General features: G+C 41.5%; 6 protein-coding genes across 6 annotated transcripts in view; 4 read left to right on the plus strand and 2 right to left on the minus strand.

Moving 5' to 3' along the window:
- The window catches only part of LOC109465927 (UDP-glucuronate 4-epimerase 4-like), a 9,919-nt gene extending 8,986 nt beyond the window's left edge, over positions 1-933 (plus strand). Inside the window, exon 3 of the mRNA XM_019763412.1 lies at positions 923-933. Coding sequence (XP_019618971.1) covers positions 923-933 — 11 coding nt within the window. The remainder of the gene's footprint in view (positions 1-922) is intronic.
- Positions 934-3,557: 2,624 nt separating this feature from the next.
- On the plus strand, positions 3,558-5,955 carry LOC109466003 (protein Dr1-like). The gene is made up of 5 exons (XM_019763520.1): positions 3,558-3,592; positions 3,988-4,093; positions 4,364-4,476; positions 4,798-4,961; positions 5,517-5,955. Exons 2-5 carry the CDS (start codon positions 3,990-3,992, stop codon positions 5,655-5,657), a joined length of 522 nt encoding a protein of 173 aa, XP_019619079.1. The 5' UTR covers positions 3,558-3,592; positions 3,988-3,989; the 3' UTR covers positions 5,658-5,955.
- Positions 5,956-7,576: 1,621 nt separating this feature from the next.
- On the minus strand, positions 7,577-11,984 carry LOC109466001 (glycosaminoglycan xylosylkinase-like). Its single transcript, XM_019763518.1, has 8 exons — positions 11,420-11,984; positions 10,550-10,690; positions 10,246-10,332; positions 9,902-10,011; positions 9,211-9,385; positions 8,638-8,829; positions 8,275-8,334; positions 7,577-8,108 (listed from the first exon to the last, which is right to left on the minus strand). Exons 1-8 carry the CDS (start codon positions 11,755-11,757, stop codon positions 7,886-7,888), a joined length of 1,326 nt encoding a protein of 441 aa, XP_019619077.1. The 5' UTR covers positions 11,758-11,984; the 3' UTR covers positions 7,577-7,885.
- LOC109466000 (lysine-specific demethylase 8-like) lies at positions 11,984-15,977 on the plus strand. The gene is made up of 7 exons (XM_019763517.1): positions 11,984-12,398; positions 12,616-12,771; positions 13,180-13,299; positions 13,645-13,889; positions 14,226-14,471; positions 14,690-14,864; positions 15,411-15,977. Exons 1-7 carry the CDS (start codon positions 12,261-12,263, stop codon positions 15,690-15,692), a joined length of 1,362 nt encoding a protein of 453 aa, XP_019619076.1. The 5' UTR covers positions 11,984-12,260; the 3' UTR covers positions 15,693-15,977.
- Positions 15,978-16,043: 66 nt separating this feature from the next.
- Positions 16,044-17,880, minus strand: LOC109466004 (60S ribosomal protein L28-like). Its single transcript, XM_019763522.1, has 5 exons — positions 17,758-17,880; positions 17,356-17,415; positions 17,053-17,116; positions 16,640-16,752; positions 16,044-16,189 (listed from the first exon to the last, which is right to left on the minus strand). The coding sequence occupies exons 1-5, from the start codon at positions 17,860-17,862 to the stop codon at positions 16,097-16,099; spliced, it is 435 nt and encodes a 144-aa protein (XP_019619081.1). The 5' UTR covers positions 17,863-17,880; the 3' UTR covers positions 16,044-16,096.
- Positions 17,881-19,228: 1,348 nt separating this feature from the next.
- Positions 19,229-20,902, plus strand: part of LOC109465928 — a 4,120-nt gene continuing 2,446 nt past the window's right edge. The window contains exon 1 of the mRNA XM_019763413.1: positions 19,229-19,468. Within this exon, the coding sequence (XP_019618972.1) occupies positions 19,260-19,468 (209 nt within the window). The 5' untranslated portion in view covers positions 19,229-19,259. The remainder of the gene's footprint in view (positions 19,469-20,902) is intronic.

The following is a 20,902-nucleotide window of genomic DNA, read 5'->3' on the forward strand; positions in this document are numbered from 1 at the left end:
GTTGTTGAGAAACTAAGTGAACTGCAAATGCCACGTGCGTATCCTAAGCTGCCAATGCTACAAGGATATATTGTTATCCGACGTAGCCTTGTCTTCGTCAGGGCAATAGGACAGGCAAATGTCTTACCACCGTAACTTGCTTTGCTATAGTCTAAGGCTATGAAAAGACAGAAATACTACAATCCATCTTATGTTTTGTAAAAGAACGTAATTAATAAACCCAATATGAATATTGGTTATTAGGATTCATTCTATACAGCCTTCACGTAGGGTATATTTAAGGGTCATAATAAATTCATACTGAACAGTTTAGACGCAGAAAAGTTATTTCTTTTAGTTCTTCCTTGGATTCCCACCTTCTGGTGAAATGAGGTCTGTTCACATATAAATAAAGAACAAATGTTAAAGACATGATTCACTGTATAGCTGGAAAGCTATCGCACACAGCACACATAACTACCTATTGTTGAAGAAAAAAAATTCATGTTTATCATCACTCGCTGTCACTGCAACGGCAACCCAGTTGCTTCCCCTACATTTCTAAAGAATGCGTAACAGAGATTCACATGCTAAATATTTGCCCCCTAAATCAAAATCGGTCCTAGTCATATGACAATAAATTGAACAGTAGCAATAAAATTTGAACGTCGCGTCTTGACATGATATAATATAAGCAGCTTTGCGTGGTTACTTGTGCACGTTGTATATAGTATCCCATGCACAATTTCCTGCTATTATCAGAACATTAACATGACGAAGACAAGCATGCAGTTATTGAAACATTTAGCGCTATCTAATGGTAACGCACTGTGTCTTGCCAACGATAAAGGCCCTACGTTATGGGCTATTTAGAACACTTTATTCCTATAAGTGGGCGATGTAGGCATTGAAAAGACCTGACTGGCCGATTTGTATCCTTCAGCCAACTACTAGAAACAGGACATTGACCCTACAAGGGGAATATTCATCTAAAGGCCCAACAACTGAGATTCCTTTGTATCCCTGGACAACTAGAATGTCGAAATGTGTGACAAGATATCATTCTAAAGGAGACGAGTATGCGATCCTTGTATCATCACCCGGCGTCATGGCGGAGTGAGCGGCGCCTTTTACTCCTGCCCCTGCGCCGCCGGGGTCAGGAGAAGTGATCATCGTCCGCTGATTGCCTCATGACGACCATGTGAACCGTGTAATGAGTTGGACGCAGTAAGGTCTTGTTGGCTGTGAAATTGCCTAGTATTCGGGTAGACCCACTGGCTACCTCCGGGCTACGGTTGATAGCTATCCCGAGTAGTCTTTCATTCTCCCGGCGTGTCAAGGTTGTAGTGCCGGACTTTGGACTCATGAATGAAAGCAATAACTCCGGACCTTCCGGGCGTACCGGCCAGGCTGTGGGCCAGTAAGGGTCAAGACATACGGCTCAGCCAGGATTACCCAAAATGTAACGCTTTCACGTTTTCTAAATCTTTCTCATATCCTCCTCTAAAGGAGTTGCCAAAACAGGGTTTAAGCATGTAACACAGCTACTTTCCATCCCCATGCCTGGTTATCCACCCGTGAAAGGTTATGAAATGAATAGCGTAGCAGTTGGCTATGATGAATCTGGCTACCACGGTCTTTGCTATATTCCTATACATATCACTTCTCCCGGTGAAAGGACGTAGGTATCCTTAAAGGTACGTATAAAGCAGCATAGCCTTAGGGAACAAAACACACAAAAACTATGCCTCAAAGTCCCCACTGATTGCAATAATTGCACAGCAAAGAGAGAATTCAATCTCAAACAGTTCATCACAGCCCCACGTAAACACACTGTGTGATCTGCCTTATACTGCTGGAAATATCACACTAAGTACATGTACCTAATACCGGCTCAGAAAAGAACAAGAAATAGTCATGCCTTCAAGTACCAGAGTTAACAACCAAGGATTGAGGTGTTCAAAAAATCATTCTTTACTAGAACTATTGCAGCGGCGCGGTCTCGCTGTCACCATGAACAGTAGGGGCATCATCATCAGATAGCCTTAAACAATACTAAGAGTTAGATGTCAAAGAGTTGGGTGTAACAAGTCGTTCGGTGTAATGTAGCCAGCGGCCGCCGCGCCGCGTGACTGCGAAGCTGGTGTGTTACGCCGCTGAAGAGCAGCTATACCGGCTATACAGATACAGTAAGTTCTTGTTTAGCTGTGCCCAACACAAATCTTTTAGTTTGAAAGGTGTCATATTCATTCATACAAATGTGGGACTGTCATTTTTTGTTTAAACTTTTTGTTCAAATTGTGTGTTCAAATTAGCACTGTCCTTGGTGCTGAAATCCATCCTTGGTGCTGTACATTCATTCCTAGAGGCAACCATGATGAAATTAGATTACCCATTATTGTTATACATGTATACCGGCTTACGATCAAGCCGGTCAACCCACTGAAATTTATAAGATTATAGTGGATTTTATTGTTGATGTGTCAACTTAAATAGGACATTGTGGTCACTTTTACGGGCAATTACATATCATCACTATTTCCTTGAGCACCTAAAGTTACCTCCACATTTCTCAAGTTACGAAACGGCAGAAGTTGTGGGTACATACAAGGAGGTAAACCTCCTTGGTACATAGTGCAATAATCCCGTCAATGATTAGTTCCCTATGGTAGATACAAAGTGCCAGGCTATGCCAACGCCGCGCTTGAGCAATCAATTACTGATCTTAACTGACCTGAAGTCAATAAAACGTCTTGACCTTTAGGTTATAACCTACATTGTTATCAAAGATTGTCTCAGGGAAGCTTCGAACAAGTTGTCCTCGTTTCTATTTATATTGGGGACGAACATGGAAGGGAGCGGGGCACGAAATTCTAATGGAAATGGTGACATGGAGGCTACAATAGAATACAAGAAAAAGACAATAGAAAAGGGAAAATGGCCGCAGCGCTCCTATTGGTGAGTCATTGTACTGCATCAAACAAAACCATGCAGCAAGGTACACATACTCGTCTGGCAGAATCTCTGAGCTGCGGAATAGTTCACTATTTGATGAAAGAAAGTGACGGTTGAATGGATGAATGAATGATTGAGTGGATGGATATATGTAACGTTATGAATGGACGAATGATTGATGAATACTTACGACTGTTTGGCACGAATCACAGTTCAGCCATGTAGAGGCTTCACATCCGCCATGTTGGATGTCTGTTCAATATGACAACCGTCCAATGAGATTCATATGTTAATTATTATGACGTCATGAAAAGCCTAAAAAAATGTTTGTCGAGAAATCTCAGTGTATTGAGAGCTCTGATTGGTTGACAGTGCTTTGGACGGCTATATATTTTATGATTGATGTTCCTTTAAAGGTAGTTTATTCTAAAGTACTGAATGCTAACTTGGATCCTCCTTGCTTTAAAGAATCAGCAATGACACGAAAGTTTCGCTTGCAGAAACATTTATTGCCAATAGGTGGCGCTTGCATACTAAGCCACTGCTTCAGAAAAGATACCCCTTCTTGTTAGTGGTATCGTCCCAAGTAGGTCAAAGGTTACATCTAGTTGGTTAGGGGAAAAAGAAAATCAACAGCGCGGGCTACGTTTCAGACCTGGTAAGTTATGTTTTTGGCAGGTAATCAAGTTACCTCTAGATGCACATGATTAGAGAGTAGAACGGGAATGTCTAGATATTTTGGACTGATGGACTTTGAAGCAAATAAGCTTTGTACGCCGTGTATAATCTACTCTCTCGTTTCCTGCCCCCCTCCCCCCGTTATATACTGAGCTGCAGCTGTTTGTACACTGAAATTTGTACATAAAAAAAATAAAGCAGAAAATGGATGGATGAAAGCATTTCTTTTAATTTTAATACAAATTTCCAATACTTGAAGGCCATTCAGGAATAACTGTACCTAGCTCAATGTGAGAAAGATAAGTATATGTCTTCTTTCAATAATTTATGTGTCAACAAAATATTATAACCTGTTTCCCCATAATTTCGAAGCAGCCATGGCGGACTCCGGGAATGACGACGAACCGACCATTCCTCGTGCTGCCATCAACAAACTTATCAAAGAACTGGTGCCGAACATTAGGGTTGCTAACGATTCAAGGTGAGGGAAATATTATCATTGCTTACAGTTCAGTTTCAGATCATTAAGTAATGTTACTGATTTGCCTGAAAGAGGCAATAGATCAAATGATAACCAGATATTATGTTAAGTTATGTTAGTATGTTATGTTATGAAGACTCAACCTTGTCATAGAACATTGATCTTTCAGCATGTTCAATGATACAAATGATTCATTTTATATTTAAGAGTAAAATTGCTTACACTTGGTCAAACAAGCCATACAACTACTACATATCATCTGATTTCCAGGGAGCTGATTCTAAACTGCTGTACCGAGTTTATCCACTTGGTGGCGTCGGAGGCTAATGAGATTTGTACAAAAGAGGGAAAGAAGACAATATCACCGGAACATATTCTAGGAGGTGATCTGATGATCTTTCAATTATTTCATCAGGGAAAACAGACTCAATGATATTTTGCCCTACTGATGTTTGATACACTTAGTACAAAATGTATAAATGCTGGAAATGGTTCAGATCATTTATGCTGCACAGGGTTTTGATGTCATTACTGTGTTGACCACCATGTTGGTGTCATAGCTCAGTGTTTTTGTTTCTAAAAAAGGCTGTTGTGCCCTTACAAGTCCTGTTAAATAGTTTGATATTGTGTGAACATAAAATTCCAATAGTAATCATAGCATTCTTACATTAGAGAGTGAAGACTGTTGTTACTGCATTTTCCAGCTCTAGAAAGCCTGGGTTTTGGCTCGTACACAGAGGATGTGAGAAGTGTTCTGGAGGAGTGTAAAACAGTCGCTGCCAAGAAACGGAGAGCGAGCACACGGCTGGAGAACCTGGGCATTCCTGAGGAGGAGCTCTTCAGGCAACAACAGGAGCTCTTTGCTAAGGTAAGCAGGTCTTGGAATACTGGGTGCATATGCACCTTAGTGCAGGTAAAATTGGGGCTGTGCAGGTATTTCAGATGTTCACCTGCACCTTAACCTACAATGGTCCATGTACTAGGTATACATATAATTACATGTAGGGCATTGAAGGCGTATGCGGATTTTCATTAGCTGTATTGAATGTTAGCACCTCTGAAGTATAAAAGAAATTAGTACTTAATCTGAACAGTTTTTAGTATGATCCATACTTCTCAAAGTCTGATTTACAGTTAGCATCTCCTCTAGCCTGGTAACCAGACCCCTGCTATCTCTTTGGTGCTGGTAGTGTCATGGGCCGCCAAACCAGGCCCCAATTACCAGTGGTAGTTTTATGCAGACAGTTTAGGTTTCTTCGCAGTAGAAGACTCGGCGTAGTACAGGAAGCCAGCGGATAAAGGGAAACCAGCTGTATGGGTCACCTGTGCTTAGTAAAGGCCAGGGAGGCCCCAAGCTGGTTTGGTACCCAGGCTACACCTCCCATTGTGTGTTATGATTGACAGCGTGTTTCTGTTTCCCCAGGCCAGACAACAGCAGGCTGAGGCAGAGCAGCAGGAGTGGCTGAGGATGCAGCAGGCGGCACAGGAGACCCCCCAGCCACAGGAGGGGGGTGGTGCTGCAGGGGGGGTGGAGCAGGGGGCGGGGGACCAGGACGACTCATGAGGGAAGGGGGGTTCTGATATTAGGGAGAGGGATGATTGATTTGAACGTAACAGGAAGATATATTTTCCACAGATTTTGATGTAAATGTATTTTTTGTTAATATGTCACGTGTCACAACCCAACATGTCACAAGATGATTTTACTGTGGGCCAAAAGATACAGTAGTTCAAGTTGGTTCAACTAATTGGATTGTAGAAGTAAAGAAAAAAGTTCTAAGGTTTCACCATCAGACAGATGATTGTATAACAACCAAATGTGGGAGTAGAGGAGTTAAATCATTAAACCATCCTTTGCTTGAGTTTTCATCTGACTCTTGACTCATTCTCCCTTGAAGTTTTTTTAATAAACGCCTATGCAGTTTCAGAACAAGCTGCCAGAGGACCCAAGCACTGACTCCTTCCTGGCACAAGACCTATGTACCATCCAAAATTTGTGACCCTTGCATGTCCACATTAGCCTGGATGCCATCCGATATGTAATGGGGCTCCTTGGCACTTGCTACTCTGTTACAAATCGGTTCCGTTCTGTGCATCTTTTCACTCTCCAAATCTCGCCCTTCTCTTTATGTGATCGTGAGAATCCTCGAGATTTCGCTACAATTCACATTCCCCCAGGTTTCTCACGCAGACGGCAACAACATCCTGCAAACCATCAAAAGGACCAAAACTATGGGATGAGATTGAGAGTTCAGTTGTTAAGTCAGAGATAAGATCATAAATCACTGCTGGTTAGAGTTTAAAGGTTGATCCCAAAATGAAACCAGGCCACTGAAAAATGAGCGCCATTTTATTATGGATTGTTCATTACACTGTTGAATGACAAGAGCATATTACTATTGTTCAACTGATTTCAATACAATAGGTCCTATAAATAAATTCAAGTACAATTGAAGAGAAGATGATCCATACTATATGTTTCGTATCGCCCATTTCCTATTGTGTCCTTTGATGAACTGTAAAGGACAACAGGCTTTGAATGCCTCAATAAGCTCCATATAATTAGCACAGTACTGGGGAACATTTCTGGTTGAAGTTTTACCTTCATTCTGGTAAGCATAGAACATACTGCTCCTGCAGGAAACTTGTTGTGTATTGTCAATAGCACGTCTTGTATAAGGTCGTATTTGTTTACAATTGTATTGAAGGATGGCATCCCATCCATAGTTGTCAAATGTTGTGTCAGAAAAAATACCTGCAACAGGCAAAATTCTGATGCAATGTTGACCACACATCCAAGGAAAACTCAAAATAAATCCTGGTTTTGCCCATGCAGACAGGATGTTTTGCTACTCTGTGCGATGATCAGCATCATGATGATGATAAATACATGTACATTTTAAAACATGAAAACAACAAACCTGTATACACAAATAAACTTAAGTAAAAAATAAAAAGTATTACATATGAAGGAACATTGCTATAATAGTCTTGATACAGTAGTTTAGAACGATAATAAAAGAATAATAAGAATAAAATCCAAATTGCCTCTTTGATATTGACCATGATTTGTTTAGAGCTGCCATGTTTGAAAAACAACCACTCTGGCACAGCTATGGTTCATGAACTTTAGCACAGTTTCACTGTTATTTCTTACTGAGAGGAAGACACATAGTGTCCATTATTTCATCCAATTGTTGCAGGTAACATTTTCCTTTGTTGTCAGTACTGCTGATGATGAGTGTTTTGGAGATCTGTTATCCATTAGGCCTTCCTGATGAAGGATGAGTATATGTGGATCAGTCTGTCTTCCTCCTGATTAGAACGATGTCATCATCTCTCTATTGTTACACTGATACTGTGTAACAACAGTGACCTGAACATAGCTCAATCAGGTTTTAAATCATTGCATTCTGTGTTCTTAGCTGCAACCTTGTCCTTACATCACAATGTAGCCTGGACAGATATTAGGGGTTTTTAAGCTCCAAGGAAGATACAACTGAAGGGGGTTACTGAAGATAAAACCCCTTTCGTTTATAGCTACGAACCCAAAATGTACTGACTTACCAACCCAAATAAGCCAAATAAAGTTACTGGAAGATAAAACACTTTTTGTTTTGTAGCTAAGAACTCAGAATGTACTGATTTACCAACCCGAATAAGCCTTTCACGGATCACTACCTATTATTACATTGTATTAGTGCAACAATAAAGAGATGATTGTAAAGAACATAGACTGATCCACACAGAGTCATGTCTCATCAGGAATAGCTAGAACCCAGCATACAGTAGTCAGTGATGTCTGGAGTCGTCCACTAAGACATTGTCCCTGCCGTTCTCATCTATACACCCCTGCACCATGTCGATGGCGGTCAGGAGTCGGCGGTCCATGGCGGACAGGTGCGCCTCTGTCAGGACGGGCGCGATGGGATCGTGGGCGAGAGACTTCCGCAGCAGCTGACTGAGACGGTCCCCTGTCAGCAGCTTCATTCTCTCCCAGGTGCTGGATCTTAACCTGACATAGAGAACAATAAAAGTTTTACAGTTTTATCAAGAAAATCAGTCTCGCCACATGAGGCACATGTACAACAAGCTGAACTGCACTGATTTGTACACAGAGTCACAATAAGGTTGATGCTAGAAAGTCACAGCAATGTGATGAAAAGACAAGTCAGACTTACTTGCAACACTGGTAGATGGGTGCCAGGATGGTTCTTTCATCATGATTGGGGTTTCCAAAGCTATAGGAAATACATGATTGATAAAAAACTATAACAACAACAATAATTTCGAATTGTTTGTGGCGGCTTTATTTTTATGATCTCTCCACTGCAAAACCACCTTTCCTGAACCGTTGTATTTACTACTACTGTATTAAAGAATTGTAAAACCTCCCTGACCTGCTACCAAGGAATTAAGTCCCTGTGAAAATAATGAATTCACAGTGCCTAGTCCAAAATGGAAAGAAGTATTCCTAATGACAAAGCAACAACACATCACTCAAAAATACATACACACATTGTACATGTACACACATACATTACCTTTTGGCATTGTCTAACAGGAGTAACATGCCCTTGTCCCCATCCTTTTCAAACGTCTCATAGTGATGTCTGTCAGCGTTACCAATCAGGTAGTCAAAGATGGCGGCATCCAGGATATCCAGCAGTCTGGGCCCAGAGTTGTAGGGCGCGGACTGTTTGACTGAGTTACAGTAGGTGTCGTCATACTCCCATCTGTAAAAATTGTCAAAACCTCACTGATATAATGTTCAACAAACTTCTATATGTATCATCATTGTTGTGGTATTATTCTATAGAATCTGTAGTACATGTACAAATGTATGTCAGTGAATGGCATCACACCAGAGAAACTTTTGAAATCATGACCCTCTGAAACACTAGTTTGAGGGACAAATTTTTCTGGAAAACTAAGCTTTAGTTTAATAACCCTTTTCCATACCTTTACAGACAAAAAATATTTGTCTGCCATGAGCAACAAAATTCTGTCACATGGCAAAAATGCAGATGCTGGCAAGAACATTGGCACAGACCCTCCAGTCAGTTCCATTTCTCATATGGTAATAAAATTTTTTATGTCTTATGTCTAACCCTCACCTGGCTTGTTTGTCATTCCTATAGGTTCTCCCCCAGGGGTGTCTCTGACGACCCTTCAGCGACCAGTTGCTAGGCAACCACAAGGTCACTGACCCCTCCATGACCTCTCCGTCAGCACAGGCTGGCTCTGTCTCCTTACAGTAGTAACACTTCCCGTAGAAACAGGTGTCATTTCCTGGAACAGGTTATCATTACATATCAACTTAGCTGCTAGGAACATCATGATTCATATGCTACATAACATACTGAATGTTTTTGGCGATACCTCAGGAGTGGAGCCGTTGGTTACTGTGATTGAATTGAAAATATTCTAAAAATTCCTTGAATGCAGCCCTAGGGAATCAAATTTTGTTAACACCTTGTTGAATATACAAGTAGGTGAAGATAGAGGTCCCATAGCCTTTTCAAGGCTGTAGGGGCAGTGGCAATGTAAAGCCAGGAATAAAACTGATCACTGAACAATCTCTTGTCCATCAGCCTACTGCCATGCAAGTACAGGTGGAGGTAAAAGATAAACTACACATCTTACACTCTATTTCACACATGATATTTCTGCCAAGAGGAAAGCAAGAATCAAACGATATCAGAAAGACACTCTTTTTGGTTACAACTTGTCTTGATATGTTAAGTGAAGTGCTATACAGATGTATCACGTATATGAGATAGGGTTGAAGAATGACAAGTTTCCCACCCTGTGTTAGGAAGGTTGACATCAGCCTCTCAGACCCAACAGGCATGATCTCTGTCCGCAGGTCCACTTTTCTCCCTACCACCAAGGGGGCTCTTCTGAACCCCAGTAATCTGTACACAAAAAGGCGTGGTTAGCTGATCACAGTGTCCACACCTTTGTTTCCTTTGAAGGCATATCTGCTCACATAGACGGTGATACTTTCATCATACAGCTAAATGATATGAAATTTGGTGAGGGCCAGGATCACTAACTTGACTAAGTCTAATTCTTAAGATTTTAGATTATATACTCACATAATGCAATTTATTAAAACTAAAGAACACAATGAAATACACCATTGTTACCTGTCTAAATGCAAGGCTGCTATTTCTGCATTATGTCTGTCATACCCATCGTATGGCTTCCCTTCTATGATGTGTTCTCTTGGATATCTGGAAAAGAAATAGAGGAAACAAAAGGATTTGAATGTATGATTTTTATGTACTGTATGACACATAAGTATACACAGAAGGAACATTGCTGTGATATTATGAGGAGTGTCTAGTACTATTATCATAATAAAGAGTAGCCATATAAACACTACAGACTACAGAGATTCGAAACATAATAAGATCTTGAGTTAAGGGATAAATTATCTGGTTTACCTACCTCTTTGGTTTGAAGACAGCTTTTTGATGCCCATTAAGGACTAAGAGTGCCTTCAGCTGAGTGCCCTTGTAGCCTACATCAGCATGGGTGATCTCTGCTGTGGCCATCATCCGCAGGATACCTCCCAACTCCTCAGCATCTCTGTCAGGGTGTAGAACACAGCTCATATGTTAGAGGGCCTGCAAGGGGGGGGTAGTGATTACGAATTTACGCAAAATTTTCGCCGCCGATTACGAATTACGTTAAAGTCTCAGAGCTGATTACGACTTTACGATTTGCGGCTAATGTCCAATTACGAATTACATTGATTTTTGCGGAGGCTGCCTACGAATTACGAAGTCTAAAACGGCCTGATTACGCCTTACGAAAAAGGGCTTGCAGGCCCTCATGTTAGAACACACTGGCAGCTACCGACACAAGGGCCTGCAAGGTGTAAATTGTCAAATGGCACTATTCTAGACTACCACGCACCATGGGTTGCTGCAAAATATTCCTTAGGAGAAATTGGCCAATCAGACTGTTCAAATTATTTGAAAGAGGAGTCAGCTGGCCATAGCATGTATTTTATTGTCACTGACAAGCAGGCCCAAGTACACATTGGAAAGAAATAGAAGGAAAAGGTAAAATGTGACTTTTGATTTAAAATTTGCTTTAGAGCACACAGGGCCACTGGCTTTTTACATCACGATTCAAAACAAATGCAATCCCTCACACTGAAAGCATTAGCGGGGTTTGCACCTTAGCTGGGTTTGCACCTGGGTTTGATCCATATGGTGTGGCGGCAATGGGGGTGGTTTAACAATTGTTAACTATAAGTTATATCAGATAGCAGGTACATGTACGAACAAATGTAAAATGTAATGTCCTTACTCTGGGTAGATGTGTCTAGAGCTGACCCAACTGGCAGCAATACTCCAGGGGGTTCTTCCGCCCAGGTCCGCAGTGAAATCAATCGGCTCGAACCCTGCCAACCCCCCTTTCTGCACATGGTCCCGTCCAGACTGACTCTTGTCCAGCATCAGACCGTCCAGTAGTAAGTTTGAGGACAGCGCGAGGCGCTCGTCTTTCTGTTCTTTCCATTTCAACCACGTTTTGTCATTTCCGTGTGCGCTGGATCGCCCGGCCAGGATATACAGGAACACCAACGCCAGGATCACAACTACTGCTAGTAGAACGAAGCGCTGTTTCAACTTCAATCCCATAGTCATTATCTCTCGTATATCTGTCCTGTATACACTCAGAAATTCCTCTTGGGCAATGTTCTTGGCAACGTTCTATGCAACATCAGGATCTGGATGGAAAAGTTTTCCACACCATATGTGATTGGCACATTTATAATTGAATTAAAGTCCCGACCGGATACAAAAAGTCAGAAATCTCACACAGCATTGCGAATTATACCAACTCTCCCTGTGGTAATTGGACAGGGTTCTTCAATAGATCCTTCCAATCGGTGTACCGGTCATGATCTTGGGCAGAAGCGGACAGAATAAGCAAAGAAAGCACCACGTCCGCATTGTTGACATCCCACGGTCGCCATCTTGTTTCTCCCGCGTGGATAGTGATTCCCGCTGACCAATCAGCGCGGAGGTCAGAGGTGAACCAAACCAAACCCGGAAGTGTCATCCTGAGAAGTGGACAGGAAGAACAAGTTGTCCTGCTTTTCTTTTACTGACCCCAATATTACTTTGCAATTATCTACAAAAAGAGGATGGGGGAGACGTTGCTATTGCATCGTGAGGCGATGTTTGTGACTTTACTGCTGTTGTTTTTGGCGACGGGACAGGGGGAGGAGCCACCGGCAGGCCATCTCCAGCCTCTCGGAGCTCACCAGCCACCTGTGGGGCAGGTCAGTCTATCAAACTCCGCTAGGAGATGAATGATTAGGACAAGTCTGTAAAAAATACGGCTACGGTTTGCCAAAGATGTTAGCAAAGTTAATACAGTTGGCCCTAGGCTCCTTTGAATGTCTTCGTGACTTTCGAGAAATTTAAATTTTGTATGACTTACCTTGAGGAGGTTCTAGGATGACAAAACAGTAGGGAAAATGTCTGTCTTCTTTACAGGTTGAGTCCTTAGATTATGTGCCGACTCCAGAAGACTTCTACCACAACTACATCCAGCCTGGAAAACCGGTCATTTTCAGAGGGGCAGCCAAACACCACCCAGCATTTCAAAAATGGTCTGATCTATACATTATGGAAAAGTATGGAGATGTTGAGGTATGTGACACCCAGTTTTTCTAAACAAGACAACTACTGGTAACATAAACTTGAATGTAGAAACGTAACCATGCATCACAGAAACGTTGTTGGTAATTTTGAGTAGATAATTGCTGGCAAAAATGAAAGCTACATCTCTCCAGTTACAACTACATGTAGTTAAGCATTCATACAGATCATACAGTACATACTCTAGACCTCACTGTTTATCTTTTATAAGCTGCTTCACAGTTTGAACTATGTACATGCAGTTTGATGCACTGGGGTAATATGAAAAAGTGAAAAGCCCTTAAGATGTATGAAGCATGGTCTTATAATACAAAACTGTAAGGGGCCTTCATCTTTGACCTTGGAGATGCACATGCACAGTTCAAAACATGAACCAGCTTTGATTTGATATTTCTGCAGGTAGAAGTGGACTTCAGGAAGAAGGAGAACAGAGATAGACCAGGGGAGACAATGATGATGGAGAAGTTCCTTCTGAACTACAACGCATCAGACTTCTACATGGTCACCACTGTTCCTGAGGTACATGTCAATATGTCACATCATACTAGTACTAGTAACTCTGTGGCATCTTCTCAGACTGTACAGAATAGGGCTGTCCTGAGGTTCTGTTCATATACAATGTAGTGTACTTGTGTTTCTGTAGTTGTTTTCACATGGTAGTCCGATGGAACACCACTGACAGAAAGTTATATCAAAGGTCCCAGAGAAGGTTATCCATTTCCATATCTTCAATTTCTTGATATACACATCTGTTGACTTCTGGGAGCCAGGTGGAAAATGCTTAGACGGAATCAGAAAGAAATGGATGACAATGAATAAAATCTGAAATTCACAATGATTGTAAATTGCGTCTATCCCTTCCAGCCTATGATGGAGGAGGTGTACCTCCCCTCCTGTCTGTCCTGTGGTGGTTTCACCAGTCGCCTGCAGGATTATGTCATGTGGTTCTCTAGTGGAGGGACCAAGTCCCATCTGCACATGGACAACATCGACAATGTCATGTGTATGGTCAGCGGCAGTAAGGAGTGGTTCATGCTGGACAGACAGGCGGGCGCTAAGGTGAGACTGGACAGGAGTGAGGGAGCCTACAGCACTGTGGATGTGGACCGGTTAGTACATTCTTCATCTGTCATTTCAGCACAAAAATAATGGTTGCGATTGGAAGTAATTCTTTGAAATCATGATGGACAAGGTTTAGCTGTGTTTTGACACATACTGTCACATCCACAATGTATAGGAACATCTGAGTTTGTCTTCAGTTGTCTGTATCCAGACATACCAATTCACAATGCTGATGTATAGGTCCTGAAGACATCCTTGGTTCAAAGCTAGCCTTCGGTAAGTACAAGAGACCTGGGATGCTAAGAAAATCAAATTTTAAGACTTGACATTGGTGACAGTACATTGGTGACAGTACATGTATGCAATTTCTTATTGCCCTACAGTGTGGACATGTACAAGTACCCAGAATTCCGCACCCTCCCGTGGTGGTCAGCTGATATCGGCCCCGGAGACTGCCTGTACGTTCCGTACGCGTGGCTACATCAGGTCCGCTCACACGGCAGGAACATCGCTGTCAACAACTGGTGGACGCCCTTGTCAGAATTCGATTACCTGGACTGCCAAGGAAAGGACACAAAAGCACCCATCCCTCTGAGTACCCTGTCATTCAATCCAGGGGCACAAACTAGGTATGAAAATCACAGTACATGCTTTGCATCCTATAATGTCTTATGAAGGTCCAATTCTTGACTTTGCTGTTCACAAAGTTCTTATAAATATTGTGGCCAGAAAGATTCCATTCTCTTAGAAGACATGTTTGTTTTATATGCTAAATGTTCATTCTGATTCAATAGTCTCTTCTTTTTGCCTGTCTTGTGCCTAAGAGTGTTTTTTTAATGATGAACAGGTTTATAGTGAAGGTTCTGTTGGAAGAACACGGTGGCCAGTTACCCAAGGCCACCGTCCAACGCTGGATCCTGTGGGAACACAATGGTCAGCAGCTGATCAGTGACCAGGACTTCAGCCAGATGGACAGCAATGGTGATGGACAACTCAGCACAGAGGAAATGGATCAACTTGAGGTACAGTAAATTTAAGTTCATAGTAACATAACGGAAGAATGGTACAAGTTCACTGTGCCATCAGTGTTGCAGTGAATCACCTTGTTCATGTACATAAAATCACAGCGAAGGTACTAGTATTTCTTTGGAATAACCTGTATGATCATATATACAGTAGTTTGGTTAGGTATCATTGTTTACCTTCGCAGAAGGAAAACATATTGTTTTTGCTCAGTTTGTTCTTCCGTTCCAAACAAATAAAGTCAATGACCTGGACCAGACTTCTGTCACCATGGTAACTTGTGCTGTAGCAGACACCTTATGGTGTTGGATTACATTATGTGGCAGAACGGAGTTGAAGAGTCTGCTCGCCATACATATGAATGTATTTGACTTTGACAGAGTAAGAAAAAATTAAACAGTGCAGTAGTTTGTTGGGCTAGACCAGGTGAAGGTAAACATGCATTTGCTTTGCAAAGGTTACCTTTCTAGTTCTGATTTTGCACTTAAAGTGTAGGTTCCCTCCTATCTTCATTTTTTTTCTGTATCAATACTACTGGTTTTCAGTTGGGGACGATACATGAGCTGTTTGACGGCATACATCCGGGGGAAATCAACACCATCGGAGCCTGGCAGAGTCGTCGCATCGCCATTCAGAAGCTCCTGGACTCTTTGGACACACCCTTGGAAAGCGAAGCTAAAGAATTTCTGTACAACTGGCAAAGGACAGATGAAGAGACAGTGGAGTTCTTGGCTGCACACAAAGGCAGTCTTCCGGAAGTTGTTGTAGAGTTCATGAAATCAGAACTGAAAGTCAGAGCACCTATCTCTGGCCATGAAGACTTATAAAGGTTTTGCTTTGGGTGTAATATGGTCTTTGGTGGGAATAATATGGTGGCCATGTCCTTCTATTCTTGGTAATTGTTGCAAGCTGCTGCTGAGTATTAAATGAATAAAGTGTACATACAGGAGGGATGATAGTTTGAGGGTGTTATGTGTAATGTCTCGACTGGCTTTGAAATAATGATGCCAGGTATTATGACTCAAGGACAATGGTCATTAGATTCAGCACAGTACAGTGTAACGTTCTAATTTTCTGTCACAATTTACACTGAAAGGGTACATTTTAGCATGGGATTTTTTTTGGTAGAAAGGAGAACACTGCTTTATAATAAACAAAGAAAAACAAGAACACAACTGTGATGCCATATGTCAGATGTTTATTATTTGACTCTGTTAGCACAGACTGACATCTACTCTGTAGAGGCCTTGGCCTTGGGTAGCCTCTTCTTTACCACGACAGGCTTCTGACTGCGCAGGATAGCACTGGCACGGCGCAGGGCAGGCTGGAACAACAGGCACACATAGTCAGAACAATGTTTCATTTAGATCAACAGTTAGTAGAATATTCTTCAATAATCAGTGACTTTTTGAAGGGTAGCAAAATTGGAGGTACGTGTTTTGCTACTTTTCAAAGAAGTCACTGATTGAGGAACATTCTACTAAGTCAGTCAGAACAACGTTTTGACTTTCTTTCAAACAATAATATCTATATCATATTGTAATACAACTTAAAATTCATTCAGTAGGGAAAATCACCAAATTATAGCAACAGATGTCATATCACTCCCTACACCCTTTCAAAACCATGCAAAACTAACAGGACATCTAGATATACAGTAAGACATATTAGTTTTACTTTATTATGATACATTATGTGTCTCTTTAGAAACTTTCCATCTAACACTAAATACATAAATCTAAGCTGGAGAATATGAGAGTTTAGCTGTATTCACCATCTTCAGGTCCTTCCTGTAGCCCCGGACAGCACGTCTGATGGTGGTCAGGGTCTGACGGCCTCCACGGGACAGAGTCACGCGGCTGGTGCCCTTGGCTGGCTTTCTCAAGCCTGAAATAGTGGAGCAATAGCTCAGTAACTACCAGTATTAGGTTCCTTTATAATTATATTTATGAGAGGTGGCATCATGGTAACAATGCCATAGAATATCTCTTCTACCTTTGGTATGTAAAGCACTGATGGCATGGGTTAGACAGACATACAAATCCTGAACTTGTGACTCAGAGGAGTTGTCAAGGAAAGTTGCTGCCACTAGACTTCAGTACTTGTATGCTCCTGTGGTCCAGGATTGGTCTATCTTATATAAATGCATCAACAATGTTACGTCACAGGTCCTGAGAAGACACTTACCCCTCTGCTTACGAGTCACCAACACAACACCCTTGCCATCTGGAGCAGCCTCCACACCAACGGTCTGAAATAGAAATGTACAGACATTACCTTACACGCCACCTAAATGTCTTCTATTACTTAAAAATGATCAATCCGGACAGCCAAGTACTAGTATAAAAAAAAAGGTAACACTAAGACTCGATACAGAAGAACTAACTTAGTAACTTGAATAGGGCTTTTGCTTGCATCATACATAATTTTTTTAACATTTCAAGAATAGCACGTAGACTAGTGGAAGTCTGCAGTGACTGAGTTTCTCACCTTCTTGTGGACCAGTCCATTGTACCGGTAGGAGTTCTTAGCCTTCAGGTTGTTTGGCTCCTGTAACAGTAGATAAAGTGTCACTTTCACTCATCCTTACAAGCATTATAAGTTAAACAGAATGTCACCCCTTTGGTAGCCAAACCCACAATGGCAAATTACTATCCTTTTTGGCTAGCATACTAGTAGTCAGTCTGGTAGAGACAATTCACTTTCAGCCAGCTGAATGAGCAGCAACATTACTGAATGACATGCTGAGTACTAAGCAGAGAAAGCAGTTGGTACCCTTTTTAAGGTTTTTGTTATGACTCGGCCGGGATCCGGAATCGAACTCACAACCTACCGAAGGCAAGGCAAACACTCTACCCACTTGGCCACAGCACCAGTTGTACAATGACTTACCCTGGTGAAACTCTGCTTGTTCCTCTTCAGCAGGAAGGAGGAGTTGTTCCTGATGATCATCCACTGCAGATCTGCCGACATGGTTGCAGCTTTCTGTCTGTTCATATAATAAGTTCAACGTCAAATACTTTTCTTGCCACTCTCAAATTGATTTTGCAGCAGATTTTCCAGGGTTTCCAGAATTACATGCAACATACTCAAGCATTCTTCAAAGTTTTTATTGCATCAATTTGACTTTTGAACAAAGTGAATGAGCAGTTTTGTTCAATTTTGATACTGTCGTAGACTCGTACTCGTAGTTAAGCTTTCTTATAGGATAAAATATGTGCATCAGCAGTGCACAGAATGTGGCATATTTATGGATGTCTTAAACTCTTATCTATGGATGACATATCACTCACAATAAGCAATTAGGAGTGTAGAATATAAACATCCTCATCGTGACACATTTGCGTCAACTGACAGGACAACGCTCCTTCTTTCAAACGTACAAATTTGCACATCTAAATTCTTTCGATCAAAACCGGCCTTCGCTTCCACATGGCAGCCCCCCTCCCACTTCACGAAATCTGGTCCACATGCATCGCGACAATTTCGCCAAATCAGGCGAAAAACCTTTCTGGTCAAACCAAAGATCACAAACTGTACATTCTTAACACCATAAGGCTTCTACCTATACGTTAATATATTGACAATTTAACAGTATAAAGACGTATACGACTAAAATATAAAGTGGTTAAAAATTTCTATCCAACCCTACCTCGTCGGAAAATGAAAGAGGACGACGGGAGGCGCCTTATCACAGACGGTGACTTATATCATTCCGCGAACGCTAAGATTAATCTTTTATGCAAATTTGTAGAGTTGAAAATGTCAAAACCAATGTTTTTAAGATGACAAAAAATTATGTATGTAGCTGAAGTGAAAAGCAGTGAAACGAATCCTTTCTTTATTTTACCCAAAGAACTATATTTTCGGGGCAGGAAATTGCGTAATGAGGCAGGGTTGGAGGTTAAAGGTTAAACTGAGGTCATCGAAGGTAAATACACCTGAATGAGATTCTGTAGCTGACGTGGCGCCAATATAACAATTTTCTTAAGATTTTACGATTCGATATGGTAACATGAGTTTCACTGATCATACTAATGAGTTAAATGCATGTCACAATAATGATTATAATTGAAAAGGAATAGTATGAAAGTACTATGATAGTATGATGCTGCATCTTTCAGTGTCAACTTCAGGGGGTCTGTGATCACATGTGATCAGGCTGTGGGTTTATCACTTTATGTGGTTTTGCCCTGTCCAAGGACATTATACAGAATGTCATTGCCCTCTCCAACATTAGATATGTGGGATTTTTATGTTGCTACTGTAATGTCATGGAGCTATTCAGCTAACTAATATTCCTTTTGTTCATTCCAAAAAGATAACAGCACATGTTTTGCCATCAAAATTTCAGAATGTTTGAAATTTAAAACAAGGAACAGAGATCGAGGCTGATGATGATGAGCAAAGAAGAGATCGGAGAACAGTTACTTGAGAAGGTGCGGAGACTGTGTCCCACCCAGTCCAACAAAGTGACGGGTATGTTACTGGAACTGCCCACTGACACACTGCTGGAACTACTGAGGGAGGAGGGACAACTCCAGGCAGCAGTGGGCAAGGCACAGGTGACACTACAGGAAGGAGAGGCAAGGGAGACTGAAAGGTGAAAGAAATAGTTGATAGAAACCAAATCTTTAAATTCCTTGGCTGTATAAACGCCAAAAAGCAGTTACTCAAGCAACTGGATATGATTTTGGAAATTGTCAGACGTTTCAGCTAGTATCCACTAGTTTTCGTCAGTGGCTGAGAGACCAGAGCTGATGTGCTGTAATGAGGGCCTGCATGCCCTTTTTCGTTAACCGTTATGCGCTATTTTAAATTACCGTTAATCGTTGCCGGCCTGCTCTAATTCAACGTTAAGCGTTACCAGTATATTCATCGTGAAGCGTTATTGGTCGTTTTAATTCAACGTAAAACGTTATTTGTCATCCTAAATTCAGCGTTAAGCGTTAATGAATAATTCTTCGTTACGCCTAATTTTGTCTTTCAAAGTGCAGGAAAATGCGTCATTGAAGGTTCAAAAATACAAAATTTCCCGGGGGAGAATGCCCCGGACCCCCCTTCATTGCTCGCGCCTTTGGCGCTCGACTCGCGCTTCTGCGCTTGGCCCCTTCGCTCTAGCCAGCACCAGTTTTCCGTCAATTACCGGAAGTTTGCGAAGCGTTATAGAATTTTTAACGAATCCGTCAACCTTGTCAGACAAAATTAACAAACATCTTGAGTAAAAATATGAAAACATCAGAAGGACCGACAACACATTTGAAAGTGAAGTGAAAATTATTAAACATAACTCATTCAAATAATGACCTCATTTGCATAATTTATGAGGAAATGCCAGAATGACATTCTTTGTTAAGATAAGACTATCTTTTGGTGGAGAATATGATCAACCGAAATGAGGATCCTATTTGCATAATCAGGGGGAATAATCTATGATTTGTGCTTCATAAAGATTAACATCTTTGGCGAAGGTATGAGATCATGGAACTCTAGTTCAGTACTAGGACGCCGAATAAGCAAAAGTCTTTTACAGGTCGATGATGTTAAACATCGAAAATTGATCCAATGTTTCCTAAACACAGAATGTGAAGTTTGAAACAAAAGTTGTACATGTTGTACATTGCCCTACCTGATGTCGTCCCCAGGACGATAACTGCTATACCTACCTACCTGAGGGCCTGCAAGCCCTTTTTCGTAAGGCGTAATCAGGCCTTTTTAGCCTTCGTAATCCGTAGGCGGCCGTCCAAAATCATCGTAATTCGTAATCGGTACATTAGCCGTAACGCGTAATTGGTCGTTTTTATTCTCCGTAAAGCGTAATTAGTTACTTTTATGCGACGTAAATCGTAATCCATGAGATCATAAGAGCGTAGGCTGATTTCAAAATGGTCCAATCCACAACCAAAATTTAGGTCTCAAAATGCTGGAAATAGCGTTTCAGAGAGGTTAAAAATTCAAAATTCCAGGGGGGGCATGCCCCGGACTCCCCCTAGCAGGCTCGCGCCTGCGGCGCTCGCTGACGGACGGACGCCCGAAA

The sequence above is a fragment of the Branchiostoma belcheri genome, unplaced genomic scaffold (assembly GCF_001625305.1).
Source record: "Branchiostoma belcheri isolate BF01 breed outbred unplaced genomic scaffold, Haploidv18h27 scaffold16, whole genome shotgun sequence".
Classification (NCBI taxonomy): Eukaryota; Metazoa; Chordata; class Leptocardii; order Amphioxiformes; family Branchiostomatidae; genus Branchiostoma; species Branchiostoma belcheri.